Source organism: Lathyrus oleraceus, chromosome 2 (genome assembly GCF_024323335.1).
Source record: "Lathyrus oleraceus cultivar Zhongwan6 chromosome 2, CAAS_Psat_ZW6_1.0, whole genome shotgun sequence".
Taxonomy (NCBI): Eukaryota; Viridiplantae; Streptophyta; class Magnoliopsida; order Fabales; family Fabaceae; genus Lathyrus; species Lathyrus oleraceus.
This window is the reverse complement of record NC_066580.1, coordinates 473,322,616-473,341,571: the sequence shown is the minus strand read 5'-3', so window position 1 is coordinate 473,341,571 and position 18,956 is coordinate 473,322,616. Positions and strand designations below refer to the sequence as shown.

At 38.6% G+C, this 18,956-nt stretch overlaps 1 protein-coding gene and 1 non-coding gene across 2 annotated transcripts in view; one reads left to right on the top strand and one right to left on the bottom strand.

The window, feature by feature from the left end:
* Nucleotides 1-1,882: 1,882 nt before the first annotated feature.
* The window catches only part of LOC127123810 (uncharacterized), a gene marked incomplete at its 3' end in the record, with an annotated part of 72,189 nt that continues 55,115 nt past the window's right edge, over nucleotides 1,883-18,956 (bottom strand). Inside the window, exon 5 of the mRNA XM_051053990.1 lies at nucleotides 1,883-2,760. Within this exon, the coding sequence (XP_050909947.1) occupies nucleotides 1,883-2,760 (878 nt within the window). The remainder of the gene's footprint in view (nucleotides 2,761-18,956) is intronic.
* Nucleotides 5,109-5,215, top strand: LOC127124991 (small nucleolar RNA R71). Its single transcript, XR_007804460.1, has one exon. It is a non-coding gene; the product is annotated as a small nucleolar RNA R71 (small nucleolar RNA).

Here is an 18,956-nt window from a genome sequence, read left to right as displayed (position 1 = left end):
CCCAGTCATCAGCATATAAACTAGGTAGCATCTCTCTAGTGGCTAGTTCCTCAAATTTTAGTTTGTGAGCCATTCCTCTGAATTTGATACCCATACGATCAATATGTCCCATCTGGTTAGTGTTAGCTAGAGAAAAGAAAACATGAGTTTTAGTCAGGATTTGGCCAAATGCCGAAAGAAGAGAAAAGTTTTTAATAAATTAAAATAAATTAAGAATGAATACTAAACAGAAAAGGATAATTAAGGAGAAAATAGAAAAATAATAATAATAGAATAAGGAAATAATAAAATAATTGTGGGTTGTCTCCCACTAAGCGCTTTGTTTAATGTCGCAAGCTCGACATAAAAACAATCAATTACAATCTATAATTTCTGGAGGCATTTCATCTAAGTGTAGGATTTGCGAATCTTCGTTGGTTTCCGCATAGTGATAGTGTTTTAGACGTTGCCCGTTTACGGTGAACGGTTCTGTGGATTTTCCTTTAATTTCTACCGCTCCACTGGGAAAGATGTTAGTGATATGAAAAGGACCTGACCATCTGGATCGTAGTTTTCCCGGAAATAACTTTAGCCTAGAGTTAAATAAAAGGACTGTATCGCCTTGCTTGAAGATTTTCCTTGATATGCGCTTGTCATGCCATTGTTTTGTTCTTTCTTTGTAGATTTTGGCATTTTCATAGGCGTCTCTTCTGAGTTCCTCTAATTCGTTTATGTCAAGGATTCTCTTTTCGCCGGCGGCCTTATAGGTTAGATTCAGATTTCTAATAGCCCAATAGGCTTTATGTTCTAATTCTACCGGGAGGTGGCAGGATTTTCCATAAATGAGCTTAAATGGGGTCGTCCCTATGGGGGTTTTATAAGCAGTTCGATAAGCCCATAAAGCTTTTGGTAATTTTAATGACCAATCTTTCCTTGAAGTGGCGACTGTTTTTTCTAATATTTGTTTAATCTCTCTGTTGGACACTTCCACTTGCCCACTGGTCTGAGGGTGGTAAGGTGTCGCTACTCTATGCCTTACGCCATACTTAAACAGTAGTTTTTCGAGTACCTTGGATATGAAATGTGATCCACCATCACTGACTACTATTCTTGGGACACCAAACCTCGGAAATATTATATTCTTAAAGAGTCTAGTTACTACTCGGGTGTCATTTGTTGGGGAAGCTATAGCTTCGATCCATTTTGAAACGTAGTCTACCGCCACGAGTATGTATTTGTTACCGAAAGAGGATGGAAAAGGTCCCATGAAGTCTATTCCCCACATGTCGAAAATCTCTACTTCCAAAATACCTTTTTGTGGCATCTCGTCACGTCTAGATATGTTTCCTGTGCGTTGACATTTGTCACATTCCTTAATAGCCGCATGTACGTCCTTCCATATATTTGGCCAATAAAAGCCGGATTGTAGGATTTTAGTGCAGGTCTTGGATGTACTTGCGTGTCCACCATAAGGAGCGGAGTGGCAGTGTTGGATTATATTTTCTACCTCTTCTTCGGGTATACATCGACGGAAAATACCATCGGGGCCTCTTTTAAAAAGTAAGGGATCGTCCCAGTAATAGTGTTTTATGTCGTAGAAGAATCGTTTCTTCTGCTGGTAGGATAAAGTAGGTGGAATTATTCCGGCAGCTAAATAGTTGACGAGATCAGCGTACCATGGTGTAACAGATATAGCTAAGGTGGTTTCTACTTGCTTGTCAGAGTTATTCTCTTCCAAAGTAGCTATAAGTTTATCGTACGAGAAATCATCATTAATTGATGTTCTTTCCGGTTCAAGGTTCTCAAGTCTAGAGAGGTGGTCTGCTACTACGTTTTCAGTCCCTTTCTTGTCTTTGATTTCCAAATCGAACTCTTGTAGTAACAGGATCCATCTTAGGAGTCTAGGTTTATCATCCTTTTTTGTTAAGAGGTATTTGATAGCAGCGTGGTCAGTGTAAACTATTATTTTGGCTCCGACCAAGTATGAACGAAATTTATCTAGCGCAAACACAACTGCTAGGAGTTCTTTCTCGGTTGTGGCGTAATTCATCTGCGCTTCATCTAGGGTTCTACTTGCGTAATATATAACTTGAAGCTTTTTATCCTTTCGTTGTCCTAAAACAGCACCTACAGCGTAATCGCTGGCATCACACATTATTTCGAATGGTTCATTCCAATCTGGTGTCTGCATTATGGGTGCGGAGATCAGTGCTTGTTTAAGCGTATGAAATGCTTCTAAACATTTATTGTCGAATATGAATTCAGCATCTTTCATCAATAATCCAGTCAACGGTTTAGTTATTTTAGAGAAGTCTATAATGAATCGTCGGTAAAAACCGGCATGTCCTAAGAAGCTTCGTACTTCTCTCACAGTTCTTGGGGGTTGAAGGTTTTCGATTACCTCTATTTTGGCTTTGTCTACTTCAATTCCTCTATTTGATATAATGTGTCCTAAAACAATTCCTTCTTGTACCATAAAGTGGCATTTCTCCCAGTTAAGTACTAAGTTTACTTTTACACATCGCTCAAGAACTCTTTCTAGGTTCTCAAGGCATTCTTCAAAACTTTGTCCGCATACGGAAAAGTCATCCATAAATACTTCCATGATGTTTTCGAGAAAATCGGCGAAAATTGCCATCATGCATCTTTGAAAGGTTGCAGGAGCATTACACAAGCCAAACGGCATTCGTCTATAAGCGAAGGTACCAAAAGGGCATGTGAACGTCGTCTTTTCTTGGTCATCAGGATGAATTGGTATTTGAAAGAAGCCTGAATAACCGTCCAGATAGCAGAAATGTGAATGTTTTGCTAATCGTTCTAACATCTGGTCAATGAATGGTAAAGGGAAATGATCTTTTCGGGTTGCTTTGTTTAGTTTCCTATAGTCAATGCACATTCTCCATCCCGATTCGATTCGTTTGGTTATAGTTTCCCCTTTTCCGTTTTCAATAACGGTTATGCCTCCTTTCTTTGGTACTACGTGTACAGGACTAACCCATTTGCTATCAGATATAGGATATATGATACCTGCCTCTAATAACTTGGTTATTTCCTTCTTTACCACCTCACTCAGGATCGGGTTTAGTCTCCTCTGGTGTTCCCTAGAGGTTTTACAGTCTTCTTCTAGTATGATGCGGTGCATACAAATAGAAGGACTTATTCCTTTAAGATCGGTGATGTTGTAACCTAGTGCGGTCGGATACTTTCTTAAGATATGTAGGAGTTTTTCTGTTTCGAGTCTTCCTAGGTCTGCATTAACTATCACTGGTCGTTCAAGTTCTAAGTCTAGGAATTCATATCTCAGATTCTTGGGAAGTGTTTTCAGGTATAAGGTTGGTTTCTTAAGGCATTGTGTAGGGTCCGGTGTTATTGCCAAACATTGGTTGAGTTTGTCTTCTACAGGACAGTCGGATGATTTGTCTTCTCCTAACTCTGTTTCTTTTATGCATTCATCGATGATATCCATGAAGTAACATGTATCTTCTATTGCAGGTGCTTTCAAAAATTGGGAAAGAATGAACTCAATTTTCTCTTCTCCTACTTCGAAGGTGAGTCGTCCTCGTTTTACGTCTATGATTGCACCGGCAGTTGCTAAAAATGGTCTTCCCAGTATAATGGGTGTAACTTCATCTTCTCTAATATCCATAATTATAAAATCAGTTGGAATGTAGAATTGACCTATGCGTACGGGAACGTTTTCAAGAATTCCTACAGGATATTTGACAGAACGATCTGCTAGTTGCACAGACATTTTAGTTGGTCTTAATTCTCCCATTTCAAGTCTCTTGCATATGGATAAAGGCATAACACTAATTCCGGCTCCTAAATCGCATAAGGCTTTGTCGATGACAAATTTTCCTATATGACAGGGTATAGAGAAACTACCCGGATCTTTGAGTTTAGGAGGCATGTTCTGGATTATAGCGCTACATTCGGCAGGGAGTGTAACGGTTTCGCTATCTTCAAGTTTTCTTTTATTAGAAATAATTTCTTTTAAAAACTTGGCATATGAGGGCATTTGCGTAATAGCTTCTGTAAACGGAATTGTGACGTTTAATTGTTTCAGGAGGTCAACAAATTTTTTAAATTGGCCCGCATCTTTGGTTTTAATAAGCCTTTGAGGGTAAGGGATAAGTGGTTTATAAGGTGGTGGAGGTACATAAGGTTCCTTCTTTTCTACGGTTTCCTTATTACTCTCTGCCTTTTCCTTAGGTTCACTTTCCTCAGTTGACTTTTGAGAGTTTTGGTTTTCCATCCTTGGATCAGACGGTCCTTCCACTTCCGTTCCACTTCTTAATATGATTGCATGAGCGTGGCTTCTCGGGTTAGGTTGGGGCTGTCCAGGAAATGTACCAGTTGGGGCAGCAGTAGGCGCTTGTTGTTGAGCTACTTGTGATATTTGTGTTTCCAGCATTTTGTTATGGGTAGCCAGGGCATCTACTTTACTTGCTAGTTGTTTAATTTGTTCACCAGTGTGTACATTCTGGTTTAAGAAATCTTTATTGGTTTGTTGTTGGGAAGCTATAAAGTTTTCCATCATGATTTCCAAGTTGGATTTCCTAGGGGCGTTATTGTTGTGTGTAGATGGGTTCGGTTTCTGATATCCCGGAGGTATAGCTGGGGCTTGATTTGGAGACTGTCCAGGTGCGTACAAAGCATTATTACTCTTATATGAAAAGTTTGGATGGTTCTTCCAATTTGAGTTATAGGTATTCGAGTAGGGGCTTCCTTGAGCATAGTTCACTTGCTCTGCTTGGATTCCTGTCAAGAGTTGACAATCCGTAGGAGTGTGACCTTGGATTCCACAGACTTCGCAATTCTGAGTTATAGCAACCACGGCGGTTGGAGGTGATACATTTAAACTTTCAATTTTCTGGACCAGAGCATCCACTTTTGCATTAACATGATCAAGGTTACTTATCTCGTACATGCCGGTTTTCGTTTGAGGTTTTTCCACCATTGTTCGTTCGGTTCCCCACTGGTAGTGGTTTTGAGCCATGCTCTCGATAAGCTGGTAAGCGTCAGCATAAGGTTTGTTCATTAGCGCACCACCTGCAGCGGCGTCTATTGTTAACCTTGTGTTGTACAAGAGACCATTATAGAATGTGTGAATTACTAACCAGTCTTCTAAACCATGGTGTGGGCAAAGTCTCATCATGTCTTTGTATCTTTCCCATGCTTCGAAAAGAGACTCGTTATCTTTCTGTTTAAATCCATTTATCTGGGCTCTTAACATAGCTGTTTTGCTTGGCGGAAAATATCGGGCAAGAAAAACTTTCTTCAACTCGTTCCATGTGGTGACAGAGTTGGAAGGGAGAGATTGAAGCCATCTTCTAGCGCTATCTCTTAATGAGAAAGGAAAAAGACGAAGTCGAATTGCCTCTGAAGTGACACCATTAGCTTTAACAGTATCAGCGTATTGGACAAATACGGATAAATGAAGGTTAGGATCCTCGGTAGGATTCCCAGAGAATTGGTTCTGTTGTACTGCCTGCAACAACGAAGGTTTGAGTTCAAAGTTATTTGCTTCGATTGCGGGTGGAGCAATACTTGAATGCGGTTCATCTTGCGATGGAGCGGCGTAATCTCTAAGAGCACGAGCTGGTTCTGCCATCTCGGGTATCGAAGGGAAAATGTTTTTGAAATCAGGAAGTTCTACAGGAGGGAGATTGTTTGCAGCACGATATTCCCGAATTCTTCGTAAGACTCGGAGATATAGTTCGATATCGTTGATTCGTAAGTAGAACGGCTCGCCTTGTGAGCGAGTATGTGGCATACAAATCGACGATAGAAAGAAAAAAAAAGAAAAGAAACCTTAGTCTCTACAGCGTAACGGAAGAGTTACGATATCGACTAAATAAAAGTCCCCGGCAACGGCGCCAAAAACTTGGCCGCTTGACTTTATGAGTCGAATTGGGGTACAAACTGCAAGTGCACAGTTCTATCGCGTAGTTTTAAAAGATATCGATCCCACAGGGACTTATGAATCGATATACCGTTATCTAAGGTTACTTCGTAAAGCTAAGGTGGATAATGTTTGATTGTTTGGGGAAAAGCTAAAAACTAAACTAAGATCTAGATTAAATATTAATAAAGCGGATATCGGTATGCAGTTCGTCGTAATTAAGGAATCAATTCTTTGTCGGTCCCTTGGTTTTAAAACAAATCTTTTCAGTTGACTTTATTGATTAAAAGTTTTATCTCAAACTCTCGCTCTGTTGAATAAACCATGATTTTATGTTAACGTAGCTGTCACTTATAATTAAGTCAAAAACCATTTTTTGAAAGCAATAAAGTCCGTAGAAACTCTTTTTAAGAAAACACTAACCGTTTAAACACCCTTGTCTCAAACTCTCGCTCTGTTGATTTAGGTTATATAATTAAATTCGAATGCTTAACTCTCGTCCTCACATTCAATCTTTAAAAATACTTTTTGGAAAAGATTAGAATTTAATTAACTCTAAAAATTGCTCTCGCCCTGATCTAGAATTAATGTCCAATTTACACTGTCCAGTTAAAACCTCAAACTCTCGCTCTATTGATTTTAACTTCTATATGTCTTTTACTTTCGTACAAAAACCTTGTTATTAAACCTGTAAATTGAGACCGTAAAAAGAGTGATTTTAATTTTTAACTTTAGATAAACCAACTTAATTTTGATTCCTTCATTCCGCTTACTTTACATACCGATACCTAGATAAATTAGCCAGACATGCTAAACAGACTTAAATAAATATCATGCATAAACAGACTCATCTCAAGCAAATAATATAAATAAATAATAAAACAAAGCATTAAACAATAATTAAAGAACCTGAATAATTTAAACAGTAGTCTTGAACACTCCACCACAAGCCGGTAGGATTTGTTCTTGAATTCTTCAATTAACCAACAAATTAAAACGAAGGAATAAAAAAAACTAGATTCTAACGTAAGGTTAGATCCGGTGAAAAGGTACACAATAGTTTCCGGTGTAGAAACTATTATCTGAAAAACTAATTTAGTGCTAGAGAAGAAAATAGAATTGCCAAAAGAAAATAATAAAAGTTGCAAAAGTAGTATGTAAATGGTATGCCTAAGCTGCTGAGAAAAAGAAAATTGGAAACTGCCGAAATCTGGAAAAAAGCGTCCCTTCTGCAGGTTTTGAAAGTAGCTATTTATATTGGTGCCTTCCGTAACGGTTTTCAAAACGTCTTCCGTAAATATAGCCATTACTTTGAAAAAGAGTCAAGCGTGCAGATAGGTTCAACGCGTTCCTGGTGCCAAAAATGTAGGAATGGTGTGACGTTCGTCACACCATGTGTGACGTTCGTTACAGGAGTGTGCAAGGCGTGACGCTCGTCACAGCCTCTATGACGCTCGTCACAGGCACAACGCCTGTGTCTTCTTTGGGCTGGGCTTGGCTTTTGCTATTTGTTTCTTTTCATTCCTTTTTGCACCTCCTTTTCTTCCTTTTTTTACTTTTGCTTCAAATAGATCACCTGAGACAAATAGAAAGGAAATACCGCGTAATATCTAATAAAATGACGTAAATTGAAATAAATAATAATATAATTTAATTGAATTAAGTCCTAAAATATGATATAATTTCACGTTATCAACATCTCAGCTAAATCCTGCACAACCATATTTAAACACCCTGTAGGAAACTGATATCTCATGTCAAGACAACACTTGTGACAACTTGTGAAAACTCTAGGTTTTACCAAAATTGATGCCAACACATAGAACCAACAAACTCCCCTTTGGAAAATTTTGGCTAAAACATACATCAGATCATTTGTTTCACAAGAGAAAATCACAGTATCAGTTCAGCAGCAGAAGTAATAAAACACACATTACTAGCTAAAATAGCAACTAGTAAACACATTTTAAACACACATGCGCTTGTGCTCCACCTCCCCTCCAGCTAGCACTAGTCTGCTCAACACAGACAAAACATTTCTCCCTCTAGCAACACCTTCAACATCACCTGTAATAAACAGATTATCTCCAACATACATTTGTAATATCATCTGTATCATACAGATTATCTCCAACATCATCTGTAACATCATCTTCAATATCATCTGCATATAGTATAGCATAGCTACTTTAGCTACTTCTCCCCCTTTTTAGCCAAAAGAGACCAAAGAGACAAAATAAATGTCTATTTAGACATATAACCAGAATGTCAAAGCAGAGTGTTAAGTGTTACAAATCCAAGAACATACACAGCTTTACACAAGCTGAGATAAAATCCATCAAACCAGAAAAATACATATTAAAGCAGCAGAACATAACTGCAAAAAAAAAACAGAACAACCATCACATCACACCATCGGAAGAGTGGGGGACAACTTCAACAAAAAGCTAGTCAGAGGAGCTTAAGCTTGCATCTTCATCAGCATCAGAACCAGAGCTGCCACTTGTTTCATCTTTAGTTTCAGACCTCTCACTAGAGTTTTGGGCTTTTGCTTCCTTAGCCTGTCCAATATTCTCTCTTTCAGCTTGCTCCAAGCTTGCAATCAGAGCCTCCAAAGCTTCTTTCCTGGCTGTTGCTACCCTTATCCTTGTATCCAGTTCTTTACAAGTTTCTTTCAGCTCAACAATAAGACCGCCTTTTGAGGTTGGCTTTTTCACAGCAGATGTCATGATAATGTCTTCGACATGACTGCCTTCAAACAATTTGTAGTGAACTGATAGAGGAGGTTTTCTTCTACTAGGAAGATCATTTGTACTCAGAATTCCAGGGTGTTGGCTCAGGATAATCCCACAAATCATTGAGGGAAAAGCTATGGGCAGTTTTACTGCATTTGTAGAAGCATGTTTGACAATTTGTTCAAACCTAAATCTACCATAATCAAATTTCAGCTTGGTTCCAACAACAAAGGTGAACCTTCCAAGGGCATTTGAAATTGTGGAAATGGGGTTGGTAGGTACCCAATTTGCAGACCCTATCTTATGCAAGCTGGCATACTTCACAGTCAACTTCCCAGCAGGGAGATGCTTCTTACTAGGCCACTCCTTCACCTGTCTTGCAGTAATTTCCCTATAGACCTCATTGTCTGTGGCTTCCAGTTCACATGCACCTTTTGTACCTCTTCCTAGAAACTTGTTAATCACAGTGGGGGAAAATGTGATACACTTCCCTCTTACAAACACTTTACAAAACTCCTTGCTTTTTTTATCAGCAATATCTTCAGGAATGTTGACAACAAATTCCTTCACCAATCCTTCATAGCACTGAGATAACCCAACCACAGTCTTCATTAATCCAACATTTTTAATTAGGTCCATGACCTCTTTGACCTCCACAACATCCTCTCCTAACTCTCTCTCTCTACAGCCACCCTTCTTTGGATCACAAACTTCCATTTTGCTGCTCCATCTTCAAGATGGAAAGAAATATTGTCCAAGTGTACAACAACAACTTTTACAGGGGACTTCCTAACAGTTGTCCTCTTGACAGGGGAGATGTCAGGGACATCTTCTTCAACATCTTCATCTGACTCAGAAATTTCTCTCACTTTCTTCTTCTTCACATCAACTTTGCTCCAAGATTTTGAGGGGCCTACACCAGTAGTCTTCTTAGCAGTTTTGGCTGACATCATTTCAGCCACAGACCTACCTTTTCTAGTCTTCATCCTCTTAGCCACACTAGGCTTCAAGTGATGAAGCAAGCTATCATCTTGATCATCCGAACTATCATCTTCTAGGTTAATCACCTTGTTTGCAGAATCATGCTTCTTAGACTGTGAAGCATTGGCAGTAGGTGATGCCACAAATTTCTTACCAGACACAGTTTTCCCTAAAGAGCACAAACCTTCAGCAGCCATATCCTTTTCAAACCTAGAGGAATCATCATTCTTCTCATTATGAGGTCCAACCTCAGGAGAGGGGTCCCTTCTTGATAGAGGAGTAGAAACTCCCTTTACAAAATGTCCTTCATTGAGGATCCTAGTGACTAGGTTTCTTATGACACGATCAGTGTGATACATGTCATCCTTAGAACTAGTGGCACGAGTAGAGCTAGAAGAGATACTAGAACTGTTACCTTGAGTAAAGCATGCAGTGGCAGATGCATCCATGGGATGGTTTGAGTTAGGAGCTTCACCTGGAATGACAGACAGGGGAATCACGTCTAAAATATCTTCATCAAGAAAGTCCATTGAAGGCGTTCTATCCTTGTGAGTAGGCTTAGGAATTTGTGAACTAGATGGTGCTTGATGTTGTGACATCTTGTTGTTTTTGTGGAAAGGTTTCAGTTTCCCTAGCAGAGAAGTTTGAGGAAGTCGTAGTGGGTTGGAAATGTTTGAGAAGAGGTTGCGTGTGAAAAGGTAATAGATGGAATTTCCAATACTAGGTGATGATTTACCATAAATGGGGCACTTTATTTTAAGTAAGAAGACAATAATTTTATTACCTTTTCCACTCCAATTTAATTGCTACAAATTCTCATAAATAAAAATCCCTAATTTCCCTCTTAGAAATTCAAATTGATTTGCATCCAAGGCCTTTGTAAAAATATTAGCTAACTGTATTTCAGTAGCAACGTGCTCTAGGGCTATAATTTTATCTTCCACTAGTTCTCTAATAAAATGATGACAGATATCAATATGTTTTATCCTGCTGTGTTGAATAGGATTCTTAGAAATATTTATAGCACTCATGTTATCACAGTACAATGTCATGACATCTTACGTGACATTATATTCAGTTAGCATCTATTTCATCCATACCAGTTGAGAACAACTACTTTCACCTGGTATGTATTCAGCTTCAGCAGTGGACAGAGACACATAATTTTGTTTCTTACTAAACCATGATATTAAGTTGTTCCCCAAGAAGAAGCATCCTCCTGATGTGCTTTTCCTATCATCAGCACTTCCAACCTAATCAGCATCACAGTATCCAGTCAGCACAGATCCAGATCCATGAGTGTACAGCATCCCATAGTCACTAGTGCCCTTGACATATTTCAGGATCCTTTTCACTTGGTTTATGTGACTGACTTTTGGTTCAACTTGATATCTAGCACAAACACCTACATCAAAAGCAATGTCAGGTCTGCTTGCTGTGAGGTATAGCAGACTCCCTATCATGCTTCTGTAGAGACTTTGATCTATACTAACACCGTTTTCATCTTTAGAGACTTTCAGATGAGTAGGAGCAGGTGTCCTTTTGTGACTTGCATTCTCCATGCCAAACTTCTTAACAATATTTTTGGCATATTTGCTTTGAGATAGAAAGATATAATTTCCATCTGCTTGACTTGTAGCCCAAGAAAATAGGTCAGCTTTCCAACAAGGCTCATTTCAAATTCAGACTGCATTTGTTTAACAAAATGTTCGACCATCTTATTTGACATCCCACCAAACACAATATCATCCACATATATCTGAGCCACCATGAGTTTTCCTCCTTCATTTTTGACAAATAAGGTCTTATCAATGCCTCTCTTTCTATATCCATTGTCAATGAGAAACACTAAGAGTCTATCATACCAAGCCCCAGGGGCTTGTTTCAGCCCATAGAGGGCTTTCCTCAACTTATACACATGCTTTGGAAGATTTGGGTCTGTAAACCCTTTAGGTTGTTCAACATACACTTCCTCATTTAAGTAACCATTCAATAAGGCACTTTTTACATCCATTTGGAACAGTTTAAACTTCAGAATACATGCTACTCCAAGCAATAGTCTAATGGACTCCAGGCGAGCTACATGGGCAAATGTTTCATCAAAGTCAACTCCTCAACTTGAGTGTATCCTTGTGCTACCAATCTTGCTTTATTTTTAGTAACCACCCCTTGTTCATCAAATTTATTCTTGTAAACCCACTTTGTTCCAATAACATTTATTCCTTCAGGTCTTGGAACCAGTTCCCATACTTCATTTCTCTTGAATTGGCCTAACTCTTCCTGCATGGCATTGATCTAGAATTCATCAGTTAAGGCTTCTTTGGCATTCCCGGGCTCAATCTTGGACACAAAACAACCATGTGAGATCACTTCCCTTGATCTAGTTGTGACTAGGGGTGGTAAACGGGCATGTCCGCCCCGTTTAGGCCCGCCCCACAAAAGCCCGCAAAAAAACGGGGTGGGGCGGTCATAGTTGAGGATGCGGGCCTAAAACTTAGACCCACCCCGCAAAAAAGTAAGGGCGGGGCGGGGAAAGCCCGCAGGCACTGCACTCTTTAAGCCTAGAAATGAAAAAATTTATGTAAATACACGTGCCCGCAAAAGCCCACGAAAAAAATGGGGCGGGGAAAGGCAAACACATTTGAGGGTGATGGCCTAAATCCTTGGCCCGCCCCGCACAAAAGTGCGGGCAAAACGGGCATGCCCAACGGGCCAAGCCCGTTTTGCCACCCCTAGTTGTGACCCTTTTATTTGGGTCTCCTATAATGAGATCTTTAGGATGATCCTACTGAATTCTGATAGAGGGTCCTTTATTAATTTTGTCAGCTTCATGTTCAGCTTGAATGGGTTCACTCTCATTACTTTTGTCTGGGAAATCAGCTGGGGCATCATTTAGAGATGTCTCAACATCGTCCGTGACATCAGTCTGTTGATCATCAACAATAACATTGATAGATTCCATCATTAATTTTGTTCTGGAATTAAAGACCCTAAATGCTCTGCTGTTTGTTGAGTAATCCAGAAATATTCCTTCATCACTCTTGGGATCCATCTTCCTTCTTTGTTCCCGATCAGTCAGGATATAACATTTACTACCAAACACATGGAAGTATTTGACAGTAGGTATTCTTCCTTTCCAGACTTCATATAAAGTAATTGGAGTCCCTTTCTTCAGGGTCACTCTGTTGTGAACATAGCAGGCTGTGTTCATAGCTTCAGCCCATAAGTGGTAGGGTAATTTCTTAACATGAGTCATAGCTCTGGCAGATTCTTGGAGAGTTTTATTTTTCCTTTCTACCACACCACTTTGCTGAGGGGTAATGGGAGATGAGAACTCATGACTAATTCCTTCAAATGAACAAAATCCAACAATTTTACTATTCTCAAATTCTTTCCCATGATCACTTCTGATTCTGATAACCTGACTTTCTTTTTCTCTTTGAAGTCTTAGGCAAAGATCTTTGAATACCTCAAATACATCAGATTTTTCCCTTATAAAATTTACCCAGGTGTATCTAGAGAAGTCATCCACCACCACATAAGCATACTTTTTCCCACCAAGACTTTCCACATGCATAGGTCCCATCAAGTCCATGTGGAGAAGTTCCAGCACTCTGGATGTGGTGTCATGTTTGATCTTCTGATGTGACATCTTTGTCTGCTTTCCAATCTGACACTCCCCACAAACTCTTCCTTCATCAGTCTTTAAGTTTGGGATTCCTCTGATAGCTTCAACAGATATAATCCTCTTCATTCCTTTAAGATGCATATGGCCCAGTTTTTGATGCCATATCTTCACTTCTTCTTCTTTGGCTAGAATACACATTGATGAATAACCAGTTTCTTGAGAACTCCACATATAGCAGTTGTCCTTAGACCTGACTCCTTTCATGATCACTTCATTTTCTTTACTAGTAATTAAACATTTAGTTTTTGTGAAGTTTACATTTAGACCTTGGTCACACAGTTGGCTGATGCTAAGTAGGTTTGCAGTCAGTCCTTTAACAAGTAGCACATTGTCAAGGTTAGGGACTCCAGGGCAGTTTAGCTTTCCAATCCCTTCGATTTCACCCTTTGCTCCACCACCAAAGGTTACATAGCTGGTGGCATGAGGATGAGGGTCAATTAGCAGGTTTTTGCTTCCAGTTATGTGTCTGGAGCATCCACTGTCAAAATACCAGTCTTCTTTGGCTGAAACTCTGAAGGAAGTGTGAGCTATCAGGTTAGTAGCACCAGTCCTAGGAACCCACTGTTTTCTATTGATAGGGATGTGGTGTTTGGGTCTAGGTTGATGATGAGAAGGACTAGGATAGCCATACAACTTAAAGCAGAATGGTTTTATGTGGCCAAATTTTCCACAGTAATGACATCTCCATCTTTGGTGTTTTCCTTTATGTTGTCTTTCCTTATGATGTTGTGACACATGATGTGACATCTTTGGTTTGCTACAAGTGTAACTACACTCGGGAGTGGATTCATTGAACTCAAGGCCAGACTTGTCTCCTGCCATTTTTCCAGTCTGGAGGATTTTGTCTAAGGTGTCAGATCCACTATTTAGCATTCTGACATACTTTGTCATCTCATCCAGTTTGGAGTTCAAGAACACTGCTTCAATCTTCAAGTTAGAGATGGTTTCCAAGTGTTTTGTCTTCTCATCCTCTAGTTGTGTTATCAATTTCTTCTGATTTTCCATTTGTTAACACACTTCTTCACTTCTGTAACACAACTTTCTGTAGGTAGTGGCTAACTCATCAAAGGTTACTTCATCATCACTTGAGTCTTCATCAGAACCCCATCTTCCAGTCAAGGCAGTCATAAGATTGGCAGACTTTTCTTTTGTTTCACTTTCATCAGACCAAGTAGCAGCAAGACTCTTCTTCTGTTTCTTGAGGTAGGTCCCACATTAAGCTCTAATGTGTCCATACCCATCACATTCATGGCACTGAACTCCTTTTCCTTGCTTGGACTATTCATCAGATTTTGTTCTTCTTCCAGCATCATTGGACCTACTAATGTCAAATGAGTTATTCTTGACATTATACTTTGACCTTACATCCATCTTTTTCAGGAGTTTGTTGAATTGTCTCCCCAGTAATGCTACATCATTTGCCAGATCTTCATCAGTATCTTAACCACTTTCTTCCTCTTTCTCTTCAGTGTTTGACATGAAGGCTATGCTTTTGACTTTCTTTTCAGATCCATCACTAATTCCCAACTCAAATGTTTGGAGGGATCCAATTAGCTCATTGTTAGATGCCCAAAAGTGCTTATTTGAGCTATCAAATGTGGGCATCTTTCACTCCATTTCCTTGCTAAAATGTTGAAACCACCTTTGTTTCAGATGAAATGCAATACAATGATAATCTATCTTGGTACCTTTGATTTGTGTGTTATTATGCAGGAAGTAGGCATGAAATAATAGAAAATGAAGACACAAGAAATGTGGCAAAGGAATCAAATAAAACAAGCATTCATCAGCTTCCTCGCTAGGCGAGGGCTGTGGCGAAGGCCTCGCTAGGCGAGCGTCCAGCGAAAAGCTCCAGTATTTAACAGAGGCAAACATGACCACACTCGCTAGGCGAGCTTCCAGCGAGGTGTGTGGCGAACACGTCCAGACTTGGTGAAAAGCGCAGCCAGCACTCACTCGCTAGGCGAGCCATTAGCGAGCTCCCAGCGAGCATTCCAGTAGCAAAACCTCTCAACCTCGCTGGAGCGAAGGTTGAAGCGTGACCTTCGCTAGGAGAAGGTTTTGTTCGCTCAGCGAACATGATAGTCTGGGAAAGGTTGTTTCTCTGGGCGCAGGTGCCTCGGGTGCCTCAATTAGGGGCTCGCTAGGCAAGCCATTCTGCTCGCCTAGCGAGCATGACAGCCCAGTAGCAGCTCTATAAGTAGCAAGTGCCACTTTTTGGAGCCATACCTTATTTTTCCATACTTTTGTACTTTTTCTAGATATTTTACAGCATTGTTCTAAGGATCTTTTGTGACCTAAAAACCATTTCTCTTCATCTCTTAACCATCTTTCACAAAAAGAAGGTGGATTCCCATCCAATCTCGATTATTCGACTCGGAAGTTGATCAACCTTCTTCTGAAACTTGTTGACCAAGCTACCATGAAAATGAGTAGCTAAGTCCTCATTTTGTCAAGGTTAGATGTAGATGATCATTAGCTTTGTGTGTAAATGTAAGGATCTTCATTTGTTAACTCTTTAATGGTGAATATATGGTGAAAACTTTGTTCTTATTGAAAACTCTTTGTGTTGGTTTATGATCGAGAGATGTTTACCAACTCTAAACCTAGGTTTTCATCCAATCTTGTTTGTTAGCTAGAGATAGTAATGAATGATTTTGTTCACCATAAGGTTGAACCAAAAAGTTGTCATTTTGATAGATTGTGTTAGAGATAAACAATGGATCAAAATGGGAAAACTCACAATGTGTGTTAGAGATAAACACATTGGGAGGACTTTGTGAAATAGTTTATCATCTAAAGGAGTTTATAAGTTTTGTTGATCGAACATATACATGCAAAGTGATCGTCGAACCCTAACTTTGGCAATATTTCTCAAATATTCAAACCAAAACTTTTACCGCTTTTTATTACACTTTTATGCAAGATACCGTGATAAATACCAAAACCCCATTGTTACCTTAAGCTAAGAATTAATACAACTGTCGAAAGGCGGTGATATCTCACAATCTCTGTGGATACGATAACAAAAACCTGACACTTAAAATTACATTCAACACTCATCCACTCTCATATTGCAGATGTCTTGAGATTCTTCTATGGTTGTCACTTTCATGGCAAATCTCTTGGGAAGTGACCTGAGAATTTTCCTCACTAGTTTTTCATCTGACATCTTCTCACCCAGGGCTCCTGAGGCATTAACAATTTCAAGGATATTCATATGAAAGTCATGAATATTTTCATCTTCTTTCATCCTCAAATTTTCAAACTTGGTAGTAAGCAACTGCAGTCTAGACATCTTTACTCTAGAGGTACCTTCATGAGTGATTTTGAGAATATTCCAAGCATCTTTAGCCACCTCACAGTTGTTCACCAGTTTGAAGATGTTCTTATCAACCCCATTGAATATAGCATTCTATGCTTTAGAGTTTCCAAGGGCTAGTTCATCCTCCTCCTTGGTCTGTTGTTCCTCGGCCTTCTTATCAGTTGTAACTTCTCCTTCCTTAGTAATAACGGGATGTTCCCAGCCTGTTAGAACAACCTTCTAAGCCTTATTATCCAAAGATTTCAGGAAGGCTACCATTTGAGGTTTCCAGTAGTCATAGTTAGATCCATCCATAATTGGTGGTCTGTGAACAAATCATCCGTCTCTATCCATAGTACCAGAAAGTAACATCCCAAGATCTCACCCAGAACCAGAGCAGGATGCCTGCTCTGATACCAATTGAAATTCTGGTATCAGATATGAGATGTCGAAGGTAATGTCACGACACTAATATCTGAATAATATAAACAGGATAAAAGATAAAGAACAATAGTACAAGTGACACAAGCAATTGTTAACCCAATTTGGTGCAAACTCAACTACGTCTGGGGGCTACCAAGCCAGGAAGGAAATCCACTAAACATAATTAGTTCAAAGACTCTCAATAAACAACTTCAAGTTACAGTCTTTTCACCTAATCTTTACCCGTGTGACTTCTATCTAAGAACTCTTAGATAAGAGACCCTAATGACTCTCTCTCAATCATAGCAGTGATGTAAACACAAATATTACAATGAAAGAAGACACTCTTCAAGAACACATGCTTGATCTTGCTTAAAAGCTTCAACTAAGTAAACACACACCATGCTTCAAATCTTACAGTGGACAAATTACAACACAAAAGTCAGTCCAATTCAATCATCAAGAGGATGAATGAATGACTCACAATACACAAGCATACACAAGACTAAAACCCTTATTCTCTCTCACTATTTCGTTCGTTTTTCTTGTGTGTCAAAACCAGGTTTTCCATGCCCTTTAAATAGAAGCTTTTGAATGGGCTTGGATATCATAAAACCCTAAATCTATTTTCCTTTCGTATCTTCTTAACAGCTGATCATATCTTATTGAAAAATAATTCAATCTGGTTTTAATTACTGCTTGAATGGCTTGTTTCATAACAATGTTTCATGATGTATATAAGTTGTATTCAACAAAAACTTGGATTTATGTCTTTTAAACTATTTTAATGTTCATATCAATTCAAACAAATCATTAAAGTGTTCTTCCATTTTCATAAATTGAAACTTTTTGCATCATTTTCATATTATCCAAAGTTTTTCATTATCATTTTAAGCACTTGATTTACTACAATTTGTAAAAAATTGAAAGAGAAGATCAAAGGATAAAGTTTGGATTTAATCCAATACAAAATTTACTCAATATTTCTCTAAGTGTTTGTTCTAACTTAATCATCAAGTGTGTGGTGTTAAGTTTATAAAAGAAAGTGGTGTGTTTTCTTAAGGTGTGAAAATTAAAAGTGTTGTGCTTCTTTATTTATGATAAGAAGGTTGTACATGATCTTGGAAAGATGCACCCTTGGTTATAAGGGGAACTAGGATAATTACTTGTGTCATTTAAATTTTTCTGCACTTTATATTTTTTGCACTCATCATTTTAAGAACTATAAAAAAACATAAATTTCTTTGTTTACAATAAAAATTTAGAATCCATCAATTAAGTAAGAAGAATCCAATAATTCTAATTCGCCCCCTCTTAAATTGAAATCTATAATTTCAAAATCCTCCATGAATACTTACATTATAACCCCCAATAAAATCATAGAGGGTATACATCATGCAACGTTGAACAGTTGCAAGCATATTACATATACCAAATGTATCTTTCTATACGCATAAGTGCCACAAGGACGAGTAAAATTAGTTTTTTCTTGGTCGATAGGGTGGATGGGAATATGGAAAAATTTAGAATAACCATACAAGTAGGAAACGTTTGAATGCTTTATCATTCTTTCTTACATTTGGTCAATAAAGAGGAAGGGAACGTGATACTTACGAGTTTCTTTGTTTAGTTTTCCGTAAACGATACACATTCTCCACCTCATGGATGTTTTAGTTGCAATTGATCATCTTATCGTTTTTAACAATTTTCATTCCACCCTTATTAGTTACTATTTAAACATGACTAACTTATTTATTATCAAAGATATGATAAATTACCTTTTCATCTATGAGTTTAAGTACCTTCTTTTTCACCATTTATTCCATGTTAAAAATCTCCTTTGATGCTCTCTAAAGGGTTTATAGTCCTCTTCAAGCAATATTATATACAAGCAAATGGATAGATTTATTCTTTTTAAATCCTCAATAGTATACCTGATTA